The 19,084-nt window shown below is 60.7% G+C and overlaps 4 protein-coding genes across 9 annotated transcripts in view; 2 read left to right on the top strand and 2 right to left on the bottom strand.

Moving 5' to 3' along the window:
- The window catches only part of MAPK8IP1 (mitogen-activated protein kinase 8 interacting protein 1), a 24,266-nt gene extending 14,771 nt beyond the window's left edge, over positions 1-9,495 (top strand). For both annotated transcript variants that reach the window (XM_055716988.1, XM_055716989.1), the window contains exons 4-12: positions 2,872-2,953; positions 3,178-4,053; positions 4,664-4,739; positions 5,770-5,942; positions 6,222-6,331; positions 6,468-6,587; positions 7,556-7,626; positions 7,981-8,079; positions 8,504-9,495. In XM_055716988.1, coding sequence (XP_055572963.1) covers positions 2,872-2,953; positions 3,178-4,053; positions 4,664-4,739; positions 5,770-5,942; positions 6,222-6,331; positions 6,468-6,587; positions 7,556-7,626; positions 7,981-8,079; positions 8,504-8,576 — 1,680 coding nt within the window. In that variant the 3' untranslated portion in view covers positions 8,577-9,495. The remainder of the gene's footprint in view (positions 1-2,871; positions 2,954-3,177; positions 4,054-4,663; positions 4,740-5,769; positions 5,943-6,221; positions 6,332-6,467; positions 6,588-7,555; positions 7,627-7,980; positions 8,080-8,503) is intronic.
- Positions 9,148-11,678, bottom strand: FREY1 (Frey regulator of sperm-oocyte fusion 1). Of its 3 annotated transcripts, none has more exons than XM_027804758.2 (5): positions 11,556-11,678; positions 10,751-10,958; positions 10,070-10,143; positions 9,745-9,956; positions 9,148-9,183 (listed from the first exon to the last, which is right to left on the bottom strand). In XM_027804758.2, the coding sequence occupies exons 1-4, from the start codon at positions 11,584-11,586 to the stop codon at positions 9,820-9,822; spliced, it is 450 nt and encodes a 149-aa protein (XP_027660559.2). In that variant the 5' UTR covers positions 11,587-11,678; the 3' UTR covers positions 9,148-9,183; positions 9,745-9,819. The 3 variants fall into 3 exon arrangements, with proteins under 3 accessions (XP_027660559.2, XP_055572977.1, XP_027660560.2); XM_055717002.1 differs by lacking the exon at positions 11,556-11,678 and adding an exon at positions 10,355-10,469 and having other exon boundaries at positions 10,751-11,460; XM_027804759.2 differs by lacking the exon at positions 11,556-11,678 and having other exon boundaries at positions 10,751-11,460.
- The window catches only part of PEX16 (peroxisomal biogenesis factor 16), a 20,897-nt gene continuing 13,423 nt past the window's right edge, over positions 11,611-19,084 (bottom strand). The window contains exons 4-14 of the mRNA XM_055717031.1: positions 17,854-18,207; positions 17,677-17,712; positions 17,344-17,420; positions 15,939-16,072; positions 15,527-15,633; positions 14,957-15,037; positions 14,341-14,490; positions 13,949-14,021; positions 13,531-13,650; positions 13,256-13,320; positions 11,611-12,142 (exon numbers count right to left, since the gene is read on the bottom strand). Of these exons, the coding sequence (XP_055573006.1) occupies positions 12,084-12,142; positions 13,256-13,320; positions 13,531-13,650; positions 13,949-14,021; positions 14,341-14,490; positions 14,957-15,037; positions 15,527-15,633; positions 15,939-16,072; positions 17,344-17,420; positions 17,677-17,712; positions 17,854-18,207 (1,256 nt within the window). The 3' untranslated portion in view covers positions 11,611-12,083. The remainder of the gene's footprint in view (positions 12,143-13,255; positions 13,321-13,530; positions 13,651-13,948; positions 14,022-14,340; positions 14,491-14,956; positions 15,038-15,526; positions 15,634-15,938; positions 16,073-17,343; positions 17,421-17,676; positions 17,713-17,853; positions 18,208-19,084) is intronic.
- Positions 18,073-19,084, top strand: part of LARGE2 (LARGE xylosyl- and glucuronyltransferase 2) — a 24,958-nt gene continuing 23,946 nt past the window's right edge. The window contains exon 1 of one of the 3 annotated variants that reach the window (XM_055716984.1): positions 18,073-18,168. The gene's annotated coding sequence lies outside the window, so the exon portion shown is untranslated. The remainder of the gene's footprint in view (positions 18,169-19,084) is intronic. The other 2 variants (XM_055716985.1, XM_055716983.1) reach the window with 2 other exon arrangements.

The following is a 19,084-nucleotide window of genomic DNA, read 5'->3' as shown; positions in this document are numbered from 1 at the left end:
GCGATGGGACGGGGCACCGCACCACGGGGCTGGCACCGCTGGCCACAGCCGGCTGGGCTCCAGCTGTCCCAGGGTGGGACAGTGCCAGCCCCGGGCAGGATGGTGACACCGGGTACCCCATGCCCGGCGCTGGGGACACAGTGGCCTCCCCTCCCGAGCAGCAGGCAAAAGCGGTATTAATGTCAGTGCCCCGTGCAAAATTTGAAAGACAGATCGGCAACACCCAAAATGGTGGCTGGGAGGGCGAGGGGGGTCTGTTGTCTCACTCACGCTCAGATTTGTACGAGATTTTGGATGGTTTTCCCCAAAACTGCCTGCCCACACAGCCATGGGGCTGCTGCCATCCACGGGGCAGGCGTGTCTGGGTGCCCCGCACCCTCCGAGCAGGGCTGGGGTCCCTTTGCCCCATCTCCTCTGCAAACTTCGCGGAGCCACACGAGGTGCGCGATGCGCAGGGCTATTTTTGCCACCCTCCTGCATTCAGCTGTGCCTTCTGCCAAGTAGGAGGATTTTCAGTGCAGTGACGTTGAGCTGAGGAGCATGAAGCGCGGGGCAGGTGTCCCTGTGGGTGACAGATGGGGAGTAGTCAGAGCTGGGTGTCAGCAACCCAGCTACTGGCAGCTGATGCCAGCTCTCTGCCTGAGGCCACAGGCAGGAGGAGGAGGAGGAGGAAGAAGAAGGCGGCACGGAGCCAGGATGGGCGCCTGGGGGCAGCTGGCACTGGGGACAAAGACAGCAGGGCTGGGGAGGCGGGGGGAGCCCCACCGAGCATAATGGACAAGGGGACGGTGACAGCCTCGTCCCACCCTGTGCAGGGACCCCGAGAAGCAAGTGGCACGTGGCAGCCACATCCAGCTGGGGAGGTGGGGGACAGCAGGGCCCCCCTCCCAGGCTGCCGGTCCCAACCAATGTCCAGGGGTGGCAGCAGGCCTTTGGAGGGGCATTTGGGGCAGAGGGGGTTGCAGAGGTGGTGGGCTGGGGAGGGGGAGCTGGCGGTCCCCTCGCAGGGGCATGGTGGGGGCTGTGGGGCTGCACTGGGTGCCACAGGCAAGGCTGAGGGAATGGGAGATGGGGGCTTCGCCACAGCTGGCAGCAGGAGCCAGGGGCCAGCAGGGCCGGGGCACAGCTGGCCAGGGAGGGCCATGCTCTCGGTGGCATCTAGTGAGGGACAGGCTGGCTCAAAGGTGCTTGGGGTGCCCCTTCAGGATGGCTACCTCTAGCCAAAGGCAGTTTTTCCCTGCCCACGTGCAGTGCCCCGAGGAGAGGACAGGGTGTGCAGGGCATCCCTTGGGCATCAGCCTGAGAACTGCCTCTGCCTGCGCCAGACCCTCCTGTGCCCTCCTGGCCTGCCCAGCTCCATCCTCCCGCAGGTGACTGTGGCCGTGCATCCCCTCTTGAAGGCCCACCTGGGCAGCCCTGCCGTGCCTCCAGCCTCCTCCTGCCAGGCACCGTCCCACCCTCCCCTCCAGCCCCTCCTCATGAGCTTGGTCAGGTCTCGGTTGCCACTGGGCTCTCTGTGACCATCATCCCAGGCAGGTGGCCTGGAAACAGCAAGAGGAGCATCCCCAACTTTCCAGAGGGGAAGAAGCAGCTGCTGTGGCTGGCTAGGTTCATCCTCTAAGACCTTGGGAATGCTGCTGCCCTCCGGCTGGGCATTACAAAGCCCCAGCCTTGCGGGATGGGTGGGATGGGTGGGCTCTGCCGGCTGCGTTGCGGTGCAGGCAGCCTGGCTGGCTCCTGTGCTGGCCCCATGGCACTCAGCACACAGAGGTGCGGAAGCAGAGTAAGGATGAGGCAGCTCCTGCCCCACTGGTGATAGCTGCGGGCTGGTGATAAGGCCGTGCGAAAACCCAGGGAGTCCCAGTGGGGCTTAGTTCTTGAGCAAAAACTAGCGGTGTGGAGAATGCCAGGGAAGAGCCAGTCAGTGCCCCGCAGGAGGGGCTGGGGGCAGGCGGCCGGGGGGGCTTTTTGGGGTGGAGGAGAGGATGGGGACCCCGGCTGGGGCTGCAGCAGGCGGGATGTTGTGCCCCGCTGAGGCAGGCGGGGAGGGCATGTCCCCTGTCTGCGGGAGAGCCCTTGTTAGAGGGGACCTGGTGGCCTTTGGTCCCGGGTGTTGCAGTGCACGTTCCCCTGTGCACGCGCCCCGTGCATGGCCGGCCGCCCCGGGCCAGGCAGGCAGGGCACAGCACCCGCAGCAATCGCCCGAGCGTGGGCAGCCTGGTCCTGCCTCTTCTCTCCAGCTGATCAGGATTGATGTCTGCTGCTGAACTACATATACGTGCCTGTGTGCATGTATAGGTATGTATCCGTACAAATATACGTGTGTGCATATGTATACCCCCATATACACTCAATAGGGGTGACCCCAGTAGCAGGCACTGATCTGTCCAGTATCGGGCTCCCCGCTGGGCAGCAGCACAGCCCCTGGCCCGTGGGGCTTCCCCCAGTTAATAACACTGGGCGGCTGGGAGGTAGGCAGGGCCAGGGGGCTGGGACCCGGGCACGCCCGCCCAGCACAGGCGGGCTCCGGGCAGGCTCAGGTCTTGATTTATTTATTTTTTTGGCTCGGGACTGTCCATCCGTGGGCTCCTGCAGCCAAGTCTCCCCAGGGTGGATGAGTGCAACCATCCAGACCAAGCTGTCTGCCTCCCGGCTGGCCCCTTGCCCGCCCCGCTTGGGCCACCGCGCCAGCTCTCACAGCAGTGGCGTGGTGAGATGTGGGGCCGGCAGGGGGGTCCCCCGCAGCACCATGTGCCCAGGGGGTGAGGGAGCTGAGCTGGGCACTATGGACTCGGGGAGGGATGGGTGCCACCGCCGTGCCACGCGCTGTTTACTGTTCGGGCTACAAGGCGGCTTTGTTCTTCTCCTCAGGACACTCTGAATAACAACTCTCTGGGGAAAAAGCACAGTTGGCAGGAGCGGGTGTCCCGGTCGTCATCCCCTCTGAAAACGGGTGAGTCCTTGGGCTGTTGGCCAGGGGCAGCTCCCTGCACCCTTCCGTGGCTCTCAAGAGCCTGGGGCAAGTGGTACCAGAGAGGAAGGTTGCAGGGAACATCCCACAAGGATGTTTTCCATCTTGCATGTCCATCTTGAGTCTGTGTGGCATCCCTGGCCACCTTCCCTGGCAGGGACCATCACCCTCTGGGGGCTGACAATGCCGCTTTCCTCCCCCACCAGGTGAGCAGACCCCTCCCCACGACCACGTTTGCCTGAGTGATGAGGTCAATCACCAAAACAGCACAACCTCCACCAAAGACCGTGGCACGTCCACAGAGAGCCCGTGCCGGCGCACAGCAGCCACCCAGATGGCACCTGCCTGCGTTGCCTCGTCCCGGCCACCTGAGAAGCACCAGGCCACTAGCCGGCCCCCACCGCATGGTGCCAGCGTGGTGGTGGTGACAGCAAGGGGCCCCGAGGCCCACCGGGACCGCATCCACTACCAGACGGACGTGAGGTTGGAGGCCACGGAGGAGATCTACCTGACGCCCGTGCAGAAGAACTCGGACCCCCTGGAGACTGACAAGCCGTTCCTCTCTCAGTCCAGTGAGAACCGCATGTCCATCAGCTCCGACATCGACACCTCTGGCTATTCGGCTCTGGCAGGGAAAACCAACCCCTCCATCAGCGAGGAGGATGAGGTGCTGGACTACATGTCCTCTCCTGACAAGACAAACCTGCACAGGGCCACCTGCGGTGGTGGGAGCAGTGGCTCCCGGCCAGGGCACAACCTTCAGAGAGCCTCGGTGAGTTCGGACACCAGTGCCCTCTCCTACGACTCGGTCAAATACACGCTGGTGGTGGACGAGAACGTGCAGCTGGAGCTGGTCAGCCTCAAGCAGTGCTACTCGGGCTACAGCGACGAGAGTGACTCGGCCACTGTCTACGACAACTGCATCTCCTCGCCCTACGAGTCGGCCATTGGTGAGGAGTATGAGGAGGATGCGCTGAAGCGCGACTCGGTCTGCCTCTCCGAGGACTCGACCCCTGAGGCAGACATCCACTTCTCCAAGAAGTTCCTCAACGTCTTCATGAGCGGCCGGGCGCGCTCCTCCAGTGAGTGCTGGGCACCGGGGGAAGGTGGGCTGGTGGCCACCTGCCGAGGCAGCCCTGCCCGTCCCTGGTATTAGGCTGAGGGCACGCTCGGGTGGCAAGCCACCAGCGGACACTGGCCCCAGCTCTGCTTGCTGCGGCCCGTGGCTTTGTCCCTGGTGGCTGGGGGGGCTTGGAAAAGCCTTATGAGCTGCAGGCGGGGGTGGCCAGAGGTGCTTCAGGCTGCTTTTCTGGCTAACCCGAGGTGTGGCCACGCTGAGGGGGAGGCTGGGTGGTCTCACAGGGGGACAGCATCCCTCCTGGAGTGCCACCGTCCTCCCCAAGCCCACAGGAGCATCAGGGCTGGTGGCATGCCCCGGCAGGCAGGGCTTCCCATGGGGTGGCTGGTCCCACAGTGCCAGTGCCACCAGCTGCCATGGCTGCGTGGGTTGGCGCAGGGAGGCTGTGGTCCCAGTGGGGACCGCTGAGCACCAACACGGCAGCTGTAGCCGTGCCTGCCTCTGCCGTGGCACCGTGTGGCTTCGTCTCGGCCGAGCTGCCCCCCGGGAGCCTCAGCAGCCTGTCCTTCCCTGGGCTGCGGGGCTGACACGTCCCCCTCTGCCCTCGTCCCCAGGTGCAGAGTCCTTTGGCTTGTTCTCCTGCGTGATCAACGGGGAGGAGCAGGAGCAGACCCACCGTGCCGTCTTCAGGTGAGCTTGCGGGCGCAAGCGGTGTCCCCAGCCTCTGGAAAGCGGGTGCTGCCCTCCCACCGCGGTGGAGCCATCCCAAAGCCCAGCCTCTCCAGCGTGGGAAGCCCTGGGGACCAAACCACTGCCCGTAGCTCATGCCCTGCTCAGGCTGCTGTGAGGGCAAAACCTCCAAGGGCAGCCGGGACCTCTGGGAGCAGCGTGGGTGGCTGTTGTGGTTTAACCCCTGCTGGCAGCTCAGCATCATGTGGCAGCTCGCTCACTCCCCCTCCTTTACCCCAGGTGGGATGGGGAGGAGAAGTGGAAAAAGGTAAAACCCGTGGGTTGAGATAAGAGATATTTAATAATTGAAATAAAGTAAAAATAACAGCAATAATAATAATTGTAATGAAGAGGAGAGGGAGAGAGGAAAAAAATCCAAGGGAAAAAAAAAAGACAAAAAAACCCCTAAGTGATGCTCAGTGCAGTTGCTCACCCCCATCTGACCAATGCCCAGCCAGTCCCCCAGCAGCGATCGGCTGCCCCCGGCCAGCTGCCCCAGTTTATATATTGGGTGTGACATTCTGTGCTGTGGAATATCCCTTTGGCCAGCTGGGGTCGGCTGTGCTGCTCTGCTCCCTCCCAGCTCCTTGTGCCCCTGCGCTGGCGGTGCACGGAGCACAGAAGAGCCCTTGGTTTAGGGTGAGCGCTACTTGGCAACAGCTGAGCCATTAGGGTGCTGTCAGCATCCTTCCCACACGACACCCAAAATGCAGCAGAGTAGCAGCTGCTGAGAAGAAAACTAACTATCCCAGGCAAAACCAGGACAGTGGGGCGATAGGGGATACCCTTGCCTTAGGGGCCAGGATGCTGCCACCTTTTGAGCCTAAACCTGCCCCGATAAAGCGTCTCAGGTCACCGTGGCTAATTACACAACCCAGGGCACTGCCAGCCTGGGCGGGCGGTGGGGTTTGCAATGCCCCCTGCCCCAGCAGTGTGCTGGCAAGAGGGGCAGTGGTGCTGGCTGGCCAGGTGCTAGTGCCTCTCCTCCCAGGTTTGTGCCTCGCCACGCGGATGAGCTGGAGCTGGAGGTGGACGATCCTTTGCTGGTGGAGGTGCAGGCAGAAGATTATTGGTATGAAGCCTACAACATGCGGACGGGTGACCGGGGCATTTTTCCTGCCTACTACGCTATCGAGGTGACCAAGGACCCAGACCATGTTACAGGTACCAAGCCTCTGCATGCAGCCTGTGATGTCCCCCCATCTCCTCTCCACCGAGTGGAGGCTGGTGCTGAGCCTGGGGGTGGAGGGAGGACCAAGCTGGGCACCTGGCAGGGAGCGATGGGCGGCTTCTAGTGTGATGCTGGAGCCGGTACCTGGTGTTGCAGGAAGCTTTCCCTGGGCAGGGAAATGTGCCAGGGTGGGAATATGGAAAGGGGAGGTGGAGCTCAGCCCACGTGCCTGGTCATTGGGGGTGATCCCCGCTGCGTGCTCTGTCTTCCAGCTCTGGCCAAGAGCAGCGACTGGGTGGACCAGTTTCGGGTGAAGTTCCTTGGCTCGGTGCAGGTTCCCTATCACAAGGGCAATGACGTGCTGTGTGCGGCCATGCAGAAGGTAGTGTCCCACCCCATTTGTGGGAGCAGGAGAGCCTGCTCCTCCTGGCAGCAGGGCAGAGCCTCCGTGGGGAAGGGGTGAGCCACCCCCACTGCTCATGAGTTCCAGGGCTTTGTCTCTCTGTCTTCTCCCCCAGATTGCCACCACACGCCGCCTCACTGTGCACTTTAACCCACCCTCCAGCTGCGTCCTGGAGATCAGCGTGCGTGGGGTCAAGATTGCTGTGAAAGCCGATGACTCCAAGGAGCACAGCAAGGTAGTGCTCCGCTCCCCGCTCGCCTTGGCCCTTCCCCGGCTGCTGCTGTGAGCTGGCTCCTGCCCGCTCTGCTGCAGGTCATGTTTGCCTATGAAAACTGAGGGTCTCAACCCCACACCTGAGGGTGAGGAACATGATCAGCGGGGCTGTGGGCCCACCATCCTGGTCCCCCACCCCTCACAGGATCCCAGCTTTGGGTCATACTGCCAGCTGATGCCCTTGCAGCTGCCCAGCACGTCGCTGCGCTGGGATGCTGCTAGCTGAGCCGTACTGGTAATCTGTCAGCTGCTCCTAAACCTTTCTGCTGCTATTTTGAGTGGTGTCCTCCAGATCTGCCCTGTAATCCCTTTAGCTGGCTAGAGCAGGCTGCTGATTAGCGTTCTGCATAAGCAGTCTAGCAATGCCCGGCGAGGCGCGGGGCAGAGGGAAATCTGCCCTGCAGCTGTGGGATAGGAGTAGTTCCTGGCTCTGAGTGCCGTGACGGAGAGCTGGGCTGGGGTTTCTGCAAGTCTTGCCTGTATCTAGGGGTTGCCATCAATTCAGTTGCTCTTTAAAGTCATATAAAGAAGTTCTTGTCTTCGGCTGGGACCCTTTGAACGTCCAGGCTTGAATGGCTTTAGTTCTAAGTTATCCATTCACCTTCCACCTGCTGGTATTCCTGAGAGCCTTTTTGTGAGGGAGAGGGGCTGCGTGTGCTGGCCGAGCAGCAGTGCTGCCTGTAGCCTGAGCACAGCCTAACCCAAGGAAGACCTGTGGGGGCAGCTGGGGTGGGAGCCAGCGGGGCTGCCTGGGGGAGCACCCTCCGTGCAGGTGCTCTGGGGCCATCCCAAAACCGCTGCCGGTCCAGCCCAGGATCGGGCTCCACTGCTGAGGCCCAGTGCAGATTTCCAGGGGCCAGAGCCCAGCTGCCCCCGGCGTGGTGGGGAGGAAAGTTCTGACAGTCTCTCTCTCTCTCTCCCCCCGACCAGGTAAACAAGTGTAGCCATTTTTTCCAGCTGAAGAACATTTCCTTTTGTGGGTACCATCCAAAGAACAACAAGTGAGTAGTGAGGAGGTGCAGGGTGGCTCTCGATGCTGCAGCTCAGCACAGAGGCGTTGCTGCCTTCCTGGGGGGCAGCACGACTGGGCTGGGGAGGGAAGGGGAGGCTTCCCAGCGACCCGGTCCTGCAGGCTGCCATTCCCCTGTGAGCCCAGCGGTGCAGCTTCATGCAAAAGCAGCCTTGGCTGGGAATTGCGTCCCAGTGCTGGGCATGGGTCGTGGCAACTGGTGGCCACGAGGTTTTGGTGGGGGGTGCAGGTCCCAAACCCCTGTGCTTAAGGAGGGGGTACACCTTGGGGATGCTGCAGTACCTGTGCCTGCTGGTCTAGTCACCTCCCCTCTCTCTGCCCTCAGATATTTTGGATTCATCACCAAGCACCCTGCTGACCACAGATTTGCCTGCCACGTCTTTGTTTCAGAGGAGTCCACAAAGCCACTGGCGGAGTCTGTAGGGTGAGTCCTGACGCGTTCCTGCCAGGCAGGAGGAATGAGGCAGCCAGGCTGAGTCCTGCCATCTCCCCATACGTGTGGGGCCTGGCCGTGGCCCCAGGCTGGCGCCTCTTCCCTCATGTGAGAGGCTTGGGGCGGGAGCCAGGGCTGACAGGGCTAGGGGCAGCATATTCCTGACAGTGCTGGAACATGTTCCAGCGCAGCGCTTCGCAGGCAGATGGCTGGAAGTCATGCGCTGCGCAGGGGATCCAAGCAAGGATGGAGACCCTGTGGCTCTGGGGGCAGCTCTGGGTGCTAACGCAGGAGGGACGGGGGCTGGGGGTCACACTGGCCGCAGAGGAGGGAGTGAGGGTGAGAATAGAAGCGGGGCTCTGCAAATGCCTCGCGGGGAGGACGCTGCTGAGCTTTGCCCGGTGCTGTGTTGCAGGAGGGCTTTTCAGCAATTCTACAAGGAGTATGTGGAGTACACGTGCCCCACGGAGGACATCTACCTGGAGTAGGGGCTGGCACAGGCACCTCCTGCACAGTCAGGGCTGCGGTCGTGCCCCTTCCCCGTGTCGTGCATGGACAAGAGCTGCTTTGAGCCTGGAGGAGGAGTGGGCCCGGGGCAGGGCTCCCGGGGCACGGAGCGCCACCTCTTTTCGTGACTCCCCTTCCTCAGGCTGGGGCTGGGGGGAAGGGAGGGGGGAGGGCTGGACAAATCGTGTTTATTGTACAAAATACTCTTAGTTTATTCTATTGAAAAAGCACCCGCTGGGTGCCCTGCCTGTGAGCGGTGGAGGCGGGAGCAGCAGCATGCTCGCGCCCTTTCCTGCTGCAGGCTGGGGTGACAGCATCTCCTCCCTGTGACCATGGCCCAGCTTCCCGTCACATCCCTTTGGGGTGACTTTTAATGCAGTGGCAGAGTCGGACTCGCGCAGTATGAAGACACAGCAGCTAGAGCAAACAAGACCACGCGCTGGCTCCTGCCTGGGAGATGGGCTTGCCCTGGGCAGGCCATGCCCTGGGGAACAAGGCTGCTGGGCAGAGATGACAAAGGGAGGCCCAGGATTCTCCTCTGCCAGAGCCAGGCTGCCTCTGCCCCCCTGTCCCTCTTGTATCCGTGCTCTGTGGAGAGAGAAAAATACCCCCTGTACCTCCCTGCAGTAACTACACCCTCTTTGCCCCTTTTCCCCCCTTTCCCCAGCTGCAGAGGTGGAGGCAGGGCTGGGCCACCCGTGGCAGTGGGGCTCAGCCCCTGTGCAGAGCTGGGTGTCTGCCACAGGTGGGGCAGGGAAGGGCTAAAGCCTGCGGGGAAGCCGTGCAGAGCACCGGGGAGGTAGAAGAGCTCTCCCCGTCTCGACGCTGCAGCCAGCGGTCGCTGTGCTTCAGCTGGATCTGCTGTGATGGCAACAACTATTAAATATGATGGTTCATGGAGCGGGGCTGCCATGCTGTTTGCGTCCCACCGCCGTGGGTTTGGCCCCTGGCTCGTTCTTTCCCCGTAGGACCCCCAAGGGGAACTGGAGCTTCTCAGGTTTGGTCTGAGAGCCCCAGTCTGCAGTCCCTGGAAGCCAGAGATCATCGTACAATGGTCGGAAGGGGACCTCTGGAAGTCCTCGGCTCCAGTCCCCACCCAACCCGGGGCATACCCTTACACCCCCACCCCCTCGCTATTCCTCCACCTACACTGTCCTGCAGCAGCGGAGGGCAGGCAGGGGTGTCCCCTCCGCTGGGCTGCAGTGGGCACAGGGGCACGCTGGCTCACAGGTGGGCATCGTCGTAGTACTCCAGCAGATCAAGCTCGTCACGCTTGCTTTTGCCAGCTCTGCGCAGCCCTGCCGGCTGCTTCTGGGCCACATGCGTCCTGAGGCGAGGCTGCTTGGGTTTGATGCCGTAATCTGCAGGTGGAGCACAGAGACGGGGCTCAGCCCGGGGCTGCTCACAGGGCTGAGGGCAACCACAGGGGTTGTGCATGGAAAGGGGTTTCAGAGGGGTGAGGAGACTGCTGTACCATCCACCAGGCCAAAGTGTTCCTGCGGAAGCTCGAGGGGAGCAGAGAAGTCCTCAGGGATGGAGTAGCTGGCCCTGCAGAGGAAAACCAGGGGCAGGAATGAGCCGAGACCCTACGGTGCTCACCCATGCTGGCACAAGAGCTGCCATGCACCACTTGTCTCCACCCAGCCCAGCCAGCTCTCGGCTTGGTGTCACGAGTGCCAGCCCATGCCAGCAGCCCTGGGTACCTCTGCAGGTACCGAGGCAGGGAGGAGGAGGAGGAGGGTGAGGGAAATGCCATTACCTCTGTTGCAAGGGCCGTGAGAGGGCAGGCCCCAGCAGCAGGGCAAGCAGCAGGAGCCAGCACGGCATGGCGCACCCCGACACCAGCTCCACGGTGAGGTCACAGAGGAGCCACCCTCCAACACCAGCACCAGGTTAGAAGAAGGTGGGGGGGGGATGGGGGAGATGGGGGGGCAGGCCCCCACCCTGGCACTGCTGCCTACCCCCTCCAGCTACACACGGTTCTGGTCCTGGGCTGCCTGGCCCTGCCCAGGCCCCGCCAGCCGCTCGCAGCCTTCCCTGCACCAGTGCGGCCACAGCTCCTGGGCTGCTTCCCTGCCCGGGTCCCTCGCCACGACCCTGTGCCTCCCTCTGGGCCCCTCCAAAACCAAACCCCTTCTTCATGTCATCTCAGTACCTGCCTGTCCCCAGCAGCAAACCCGCCAAACACTTTGCAGTCTTCAGCATCTTCCTCTGCTCAAAGCCCAAGCGAGGGGAGCACAGTCCCCCACTCACAGCTTTTCCTTTTGCACTACAGGTCATTGCTGCCGGCTGAGGTGGCAACACAGATCCCACACACTGCCGAAGCCCCGTGGTCCCCAACTGTGGTGGCCCATTAGGGGTGTCTGTGGGGGACTACATCCCCTGTTTCAGGTGCTGAGGATGAAGGCTGTGCCCCCTGCGGCCCCAGAGTCCCTCAAGTTGCCCACTTGAGGCCAACACACCAGGCAGTTTCCAGCTCCCCAGCTCTGCACTGTGGGGCAACCCAGTGCCACCAGCTGGCTACTGCTCTGTCCCCGCCAAGGGAGCCTCCACAATAGCTCACTGAGCAAACTGATGCCTCAACTGTCCCCAAGACAGCAGAGGAGATACAAGGCTGTCCAGGCTGTCCAGGCCTCTCCTGGGCCCTTCACTAAGTGTGGCACAGCAGTATTTGCTGAGTTAATCTCTTCATTTCTCCTCTGCCCTCGGCCAAGCCCCTGAGCACAGGCTGGCAGCCATTCCGCAAAGTCTGTTAGCCCACATGAGGTGCTGCAAAAGCAGCCTGTAGGTAGGTCTTCCTCCCCCCAGGGGAATCCCAGGAAACTGGGGACTGAACCAGGCCCCTGGAGTTACAGGGGTGACAATCATCGGCTGAGCCACACGCGGGACCCTGCCCGACACAGCCCAGAGCAAAGGGCTTCTAAGGGACAGCGCAATCTCAGGGTAGACAAGACACCGACCTGCTGGCAACCAGATATGAGGGGATCCCATGCAATAAGGGAGAGGTCCTTCAGCTCGGTTCTTTCCATTCAGTCAGTTTATTTGACAGACAAGCCAGGTCCAAGCAGATAGGCCAGGCACGGCCAACACAAGCAGGCTGCAGGTCAACCTCAGTGCCATGAGGTAGGAGACAACGCTCTCCAGAAAACCACTACGCTGCCTGGCTTCATTATAATGCTGCTGTACAAAAGGAGAAAAATCAAGTGCTTAAAAAAAAGAGGTTGTCCCATCACCATCGCTGCAGCCACAGAATGGTCCAGAGAAAGAGGTCAGAAGGGTCTCTCCACGCATATAGTGTCCATCATTCACAGTTAGATCTGTTGAAAAAAATTACATACACACCCCTCCCCACCCTGCAGAACAGGAGCTTCTCATTGATGGTTTAACTGAAAATTAGACGTGATCATCAACATCCCTCCCCCAGTCTACTTGCCCTCCTCAGAAATGTCCAGCCATGATCTTAGCAGAGAATAATCATCATCTTCGCATCAGCCCCAGTTATAGAAATAGATTTTCTGCCAAGCAGGCAAGTAATCCATCAGCGGCCCTGAAACAAGAGAACAGAGGGATCACACACATAGAAAGGCAAGAACTCGAAGCTGTATGTACACAGGGTACTCTTACACCACCCCCCCCCCCTTTCATTATGATACCCAACAATCCCAAATCTCCAGTTATACAACTCAGATGAGCCCAAGAACAGAACAGTTACTTTTGCCAAGATGGGAGACAACTCTGGGATATGGTGCCAGAGATCAGGGCAGGACCAAGTGGGATGCAAACCACCACTCCCTCAGAGCTGACATGTCCCAGCTCCAGTGGGAAGCAGGGGTCTAAAACGTGCAAGGGGAAAACCCACATGCAGTGATTCAGGACACTGCTGTGGCACAGGGAAGAGAGAAGACGACTCAGCAATAACGAGCAGGTGCAGGCACAGAAGCAACTGCTGTAGAGTGAAAATGCTTATGTAGCACATGGCTTAATGCAGGCTCCAAAGCCTCTCTGAAATCACTAACTGGAAGAAGCAGCCCCTGAGCTAGCCAGATTTGTGACCTCCCCAAAGAAAGGACAATCCCACAATGCCAGGCTGATCTAATGCCACATCACTGCCATGAATTACTCCATGAAAGGCTTCACATCAGCAGGGAAGAGGGGGAGGTGGAATTCTGGCCCATAATAAAGGGATCCCTCTGGTGAAGGACTAGAAGACAGACCTGGTTTGGCCCTTTGATTTACAACTGGTTCCTGCCTGGGTCAATACCTCTAGGCACCTGTTTACCCCTCACGTCTGCACTGCAGACTAGTGATCAGGGAAAAAGAGTTCAGAAACAGGGCTGCAGAGCAGGGCTCTGGTGCACCAGCTGAGGCGCAGAAAGGGAGCGCAGGAGAACAGGCCTAGGTGGCAGAGACACAGCTCTGCCGCCTGGGAGGGCACACAGAGGTTTACCCACTGTGGTCGAGCCAGGAAACAATTAATCCTTTCCTGTTCCAGTTTAAAATAAAACACAAGCATCAACACAGGGTGCACTGGTGCTAACCATTCTAGGGACTTTTCAATTCTTTCCTCCGGTTGGAAACCAGTTGACAAATGTTCTGTCCAACTTCTCTGACTTTTCTCCACCCAAAATAAATGGGGGTATAGTAGTGGGACCCCACTTACGTGTGACAAAGCCAACTCCAGGCACATAATCAGCCAGCAAGCGCAGAAGGAGAAGGATCCTGCCCCTAAGAAGGGAGAGAGTATGTACGAGTCCAACAGGACACCTCCTGCCCCAGCTGCTGAATGCACAAACAGCAACGGCAGCTGTTACACAAGGGCTCGAGATTAACCTGCTCACAGGCACCCGCACCTCTTCATATCTACTCACCCAGTCCCCTGACGCTATTTCTGTTAAAAGGGAAATTTTCAGAAAAAGCCCAGCAGGGGCCCCTTACTCTGAGTATCGGTCATAGAAAGGAGATCTCAGCAGGTAGTACAGCAGTAGGATGGTTCGTCGCCTCAGCTCCGCTCGCTCTCGCCTGTTCAGGTCTTTCAGATCACTCAGCAAGCTCAGACTGGAAGGAGAAGGGCAGAAAGCTAACTCACGGCAACAGCAGCCAGCAGGGGAAAAGAAAGTGGGTTTCTAAATGCCCTCCGTTCTCAGCTCCACACAGAGCAGGCTGCACCAGCTCAGAACAGAGAGCACCGTAAGTGTTGCAGAAGATACCTAAATGTGCCAATCTCCCAGCTAAAGACCAGCCCCTGTGCGTATTTCTCTCAGTAGGGCCTGTCCAGGGTTGAGGAACAGGGGGAAGTGTGATGCTCAGCCACCACCAACCTCAAGCACCGACAAAGACTCTTCCTCAGACTGACCTCGAGATGTCCAGGACTGCTGAGAGGAGCCAGGGTTTCCACGATCTCTGGCCCCACACTCCTAAACTTAATACTAGGAAGGCAGTCAAGGAACGGGAAGAACCAGAGGTGCCAAGCAAGAAGACAAGCAATCCCCCAGGTGCCAGCAAAGCTCTGCCGAGAGCAGAACACACACTAAGGCAGTGCCAGGGGCCCAGGGGAGGGGCTGGAGGGCTGGTGCCCACGGTTCCAGCGGCTGAGGCTAAGAGAAGGGGGGAGTCCCGAGGTCCCTGCCTCAGCAGAGCAGGGGCAGGGAGGGAGAAGCCTGGCGTGGCACTGCCCCGCACCCGCACCACCCTCTGCCAGCACCCGGGTACGACGAGACCCGCACGCACGCAGCCAGGGCAGGATACGGTGGAGCAGAGGGCGGGTTATGTAGAGGGATTCTGCGATGGTTTCTTGGAGACCCAGAGGGGTGGGAGGCTGGTTCATCTCTGCTCTTCGGCTCTGCGACTCCTCCCTCTGCTGGGGGGACCCCCAGTGCCGGGACTGCAGGGATGGGGCTGAAACAAGCAGATCAGCACATTAGCACAAGTAAAACCTTCCTGCTGTGCTTTCCCATGCCACCACCCCGCTGCTTTCTGCACTGTGAAGGTGTGAAATGGGCAAGCTTGAAAAGCTGTGCGCGCAGGAACTGCTGTGGCTGTCCAGCACCCTCACAGCTTGTCTCCAGAGGGGACAGAGCAGGGAAGGGGTACTTGTAAAGGTCCATGATTCTCAAAGCATAACCACACTGACGGGTTGTCTCGGTCGCACAGCTTGCTTGGGAAAATACTATTTAAGTGCTAGCCTTGCACACATGTCTGAATCCCCGTGGCTTTGACATACCCCAAACAACAGGGCCCAGTGACTGGCAATATATGTCCCAATAAAAGGTTCTGCTCTTTACTGCCCACACCCAGGTCATATGTAAAAGGGCACCGAGCCAAAACAGCTCAGGCAAGGACAGAAACAGGCTCAGCTACTCACTGCTCTGGAGAGAGCGCACAACACGGCTGGAACGCCTACCAACATAGGTCTGATCCTTCCCTGAGGAGCTGTCTTCCATGTCTGCAGGAGAAAACAGCCACAGGGGTCAGGCTGCAACGGAACATGCCTCACTCCAGAGCTGGCAGCATCCTTCCCTGCATTGCCATCAAGAAGACCAGACTGAAAGTTTGATTTAGCACAAACCGGACCAGCCTGAAGGGGCTAACATGACGCAGAAGGTGAAAAGGTAAATTTGCCTGACATTGCCCAGGCCTAGGATCTTCTTCCTCAGCATCAGACCTGAGGACACTCAGCTTGACTCACAGTTCAGCCAGTGGTTCCAGGCTTAGACTCCTCCACCTCCTCCATCCAGACTGTAGGACAACTCTGCCACTAAGCTAACTCGTGCTCTGCCAAGGGTAGAAAGTTCAGCACAGCTCAGCTTTGTGTACTGAAGCCTTACAGTTCCCTGTGCTGCCCAGGCTGCTGCTCTGACGAGTAACTGCTAGCAGGACAAGACATGTGGCCCACCAAGGAGCCAAGCTGATGACGACAGTGCCATGGGCTCACCTTGGGGATGGAGAGGCTGCTGCTGCTCCCTGTTCAACGGCACAATAGGAGGAGACATCTGGATGCCAGCTTTGTACCACAGCAGGAGCAGGAGACGAAGGATGGCTCTGTGAGCAGACACATGAAAACCTTCAATATCAGGCTACGGAGCTGGGTTCCCATTGTGCTGGAAAGGTGGCTTCCACAGAAGTGGGAAACACTCAGGTCTGCTCAGGGTAGCTGGCAAGGCGAGCGGGGTAAGTGTCCCCTTCTGTAGCACAGTATCCAGCATGCCATGGGGCTCCAAATTCCCCCAGCCTCAGGAACTGGCAGCTCAGCTCTGCGTGGGCTTTTTCCTGGGGTACTCCTGAGTCCCCTCCAGATCCCCTTTCCGAGCGCAAGCTGCCCCTTCCCCTCCGCCCACGGGACTTACTTAGCCAGCTGGATGAGGACAATGATGGTCCACCGGCCCATCTCCCCCCACACCCTGGCTGTCCCCATCTCTGCAAAGACCTCCACGCATTCTAGCACACTCAGCCAGGTCAGCAGCTTCTGCTGGGGCAGCGACTGCAAAACACAGAGGGGAGGAGGGGGACAGGATGCAGGCTCTGCTTGGGAGTTAAACAGGGCAGAAGCACAGCCCAGTTTGATGGGATCCTCAGAAATAAGCACCAGATGGCCTCGGAAGTCACAGCCCCAGAAACAAAATGTGGTGCCTCTGCTGCAGCCAGAGTCTACGCACAAGCCGACTTCTCTACCTCCAAGCAGGGGCAGACTGAGACATCACAGTATCGCACAGAGCTGCTACCCCAGAAACAGGGAAACCACCACAGCTGTATCTCAGCTTGCCTTCTACCCCATCTGACACAGCAGGACCGTCTCCTGGGTTGTGACACAGTGCCCGACTCAATGGCAAAACTCTCTCCTTCTCCTTGTCTTGGAGCTGGGATACACAACAAACCTCCTCTCTAGTTAGAGTCGATGCGGGAGGACACTTGGATTAGAGGGAAGGGGACCCAGAGTCCACAGTCACACCAGAGCAAATGCCTGCTGAATACAGCATCAGCCTAGATTCCAGGCACAAACCCCAAAACAGCGCGTGCTCTTCCAGCCTGGGTCCCTGCTCCCCATGCGGGACCTTGCTGGTGCTGTCAACCACAGGACTTAACCCACTGAAAAGCATCAATAAAAGACAATACAGCTGAAATTCACTTTGGCCTTTAACAACCAGGGAAGCCAGTCTTCTGCGTTCCTGTTTGTTAACACACCTGACACTCCAGCCAGAAAGCTGCCTACACCCAAACCCACACAGTAGGCAGGATTGCAACAGAAGAGGCCTGCCTGGAAAAAAACACTCTCCTCATTTCCCAAAGGGTCCAACAAGTGCTGGGAGCCAGTCTGGGGATCTTGCAAGAGAGACGGAGAAACAAGGTGCTTATGTTTGTTTTGCTAAATAGCATGTGCAAGGGAAGAGCCTAAGAGATGGAATCAGAGCTTTGGTGCTCCAGAATCACTGCTCTGGATGTAGTGATGGTTATTGAGCAACCCCTTTGCCTAGCTCTAGTTCTGGGCCTCTCAAAAACCCAGCGGAACTCCTGGTGCAAGACAGAGCCTGATTTCTGTGGTCCTGGGAGCGCTCTGGCCACTACTCCAAACCACGAGCTACAGGGCTGGGCTGCTGTTTACCTGCACGCAGGGGTTGCTTCTGGCCTCGACACACCTGACAGCAAAGAGAGGCCACAGCAAAGACCTGTTAGTTTCTACGGACACTCCCTGAAAGCTGCTGCAGGGAAGAAAACATGTGTCCCAAATCCTTCTCCCACACATTCCAGCCTTACCACAGGCAGGCTCCGCTGCAACTCCTTTCGGAGAATCCAGTCGTTTAATAGCACGAGGAGGTTGGAGGCAGAATACACTACAGAAGGAAGAGAACACCGCGGTTACGGGATGCACAGAAAGCAAAGCAAACCGGGCCCGCTGCCACCTCCCCCCGGGAGAGGATGCGGGAGGGAGGGAGGGAGAGCAGCACGTCACGCAGATCCCCCCGTAGCTGCCGAGGACGCAGCCAGGCGCGATGAAAACGAGGGGTCCGGGGAAGGGCCCCCCCGCGTCAGGGCCCCCCCCTCCCGCCCCGCGGTGCCCGGCGCCCCCGGCTCCCCGCCCCCACCTACCCAGCTCCGACAGCGCGTGCGAGTCCGAGAAGCGACCTGCGAAAGGAGCAGAGCGGCTTGCGGCTACCGGCTAGCGCCCGGCCCGGGGGGAGACCCCGCCGCCTCGGGCAGGTGCCGCAGCGGAGCCCAGGCCCCGGCCGCGGCGGGAGTCACGGGCCCGCCGCCCCCCTCCCGCACCTGGCAGCAGGTAGGAGAGGCCCCGCACGGTGCCCTCCAGCTGGGCCGTGGCGGCCGGGTGCCGTCTCACGTACTCCTGGTAGCGCTGGCACAGCAGGCGCAGCCGGGCCACGGGGCCGCCGCGGGAAAGGGCCGGGGCCGCCATGGCTCCCGCGGCGGCGCCTTCCGGGGCCGCCACCGCGCCTGCGCGGCGCGCCCAGCCCGTCCTAGCCGAGCCCAGCGGAGCCGAGCGGGCCAGCCGCGGCGGCCGAGCGCCGAGCGGCCGATGGGCGGCGGGGCGGGGGTTTAAAGGAGCGGGAGCGGCGGCCGGGCCAGGTACGGGGCGGGCTTGGGCCACGGCGGCGGGCCGGGGGGCTGCGGGGAGCCCTGGCGGGGCGGGCGGGGGGCCAGGCGGGGCTGTGGTAGCCGCAGGGCGAGGAGCTGCGGCACGGGTCAGTCTGGGGGGGGCTCCGGGAGGTAAGCCGTTCCTCGGGCGGGGGTCGGCCCACGCGTGGGTCTGGCGGTGCCGTTCCCGGCGCGGGGGTCGTGGCTCTGATGGCGGCACCGGTTAAAAGCTCCCGGGAGGGAGCGTGGGCGCTTGGAGCAGCCGCCGCCACGTCCCCGGGGCGGGGGATTTACTGCCCTCCCCCCCCCCCCCCCACACACACACCCCGGGCCCCGTGTGTGGCTGGCTGCCGGCGGGCAGCGTCCTGTGTCACCCCCCTGCGCCGGGGGGCTTCGCTGCGGGGAGCGGGGGGTGCCGTCGGGCGGGCAGGGGCAGCCCCCCCCCCCCCGCTTTTCCTAAGGCGGAACGGGCCAGCGGAGGAGGTGCGGGGCCAAGGGGCTGCACACTCGGGCAGGGGCTGGGGAGGGGGCTTTGGGGCTGGGGGCCTGCCACCCTTGTGCTTGCCTCCTGTCGAGCGTGGCAGCAGCTCTCCCTGCCGGGGCTGGGGGGAGGCTTTGGCGGTGGGGGGAGGGGGGCACAGGTGCCAAGGGAGGTGGTCAGGGCCGCGCTGCTGGTGCTTCCCGGCTCCTTCCCGGAGCCCGTCCGGACTCGCACAGCCACACTCACGCTGTACTCGTTACTGCACTAACCCCGGGTTTACAGGCTGGGGGCTGGCTGCAGAAGGGGGCTCAAACCTGCGTTGGGTCCCACAAACCCCCCTGCCATGCTGAGCGATGCTGGGCTGCACGGACTGTGCTCCAGCTCTGCATCCCGCTCAGCTGGAGGGCACCGCCGCGCTGAGGCTGC

This window comes from Falco cherrug, chromosome 7 (assembly GCF_023634085.1).
Source record: "Falco cherrug isolate bFalChe1 chromosome 7, bFalChe1.pri, whole genome shotgun sequence".
In the NCBI taxonomy this organism is placed as follows: Eukaryota; Metazoa; Chordata; class Aves; order Falconiformes; family Falconidae; genus Falco; species Falco cherrug.
The sequence above is the reverse complement of the archived record's forward strand: the minus strand, read 5'-3'. Positions and strand labels throughout refer to the sequence as shown.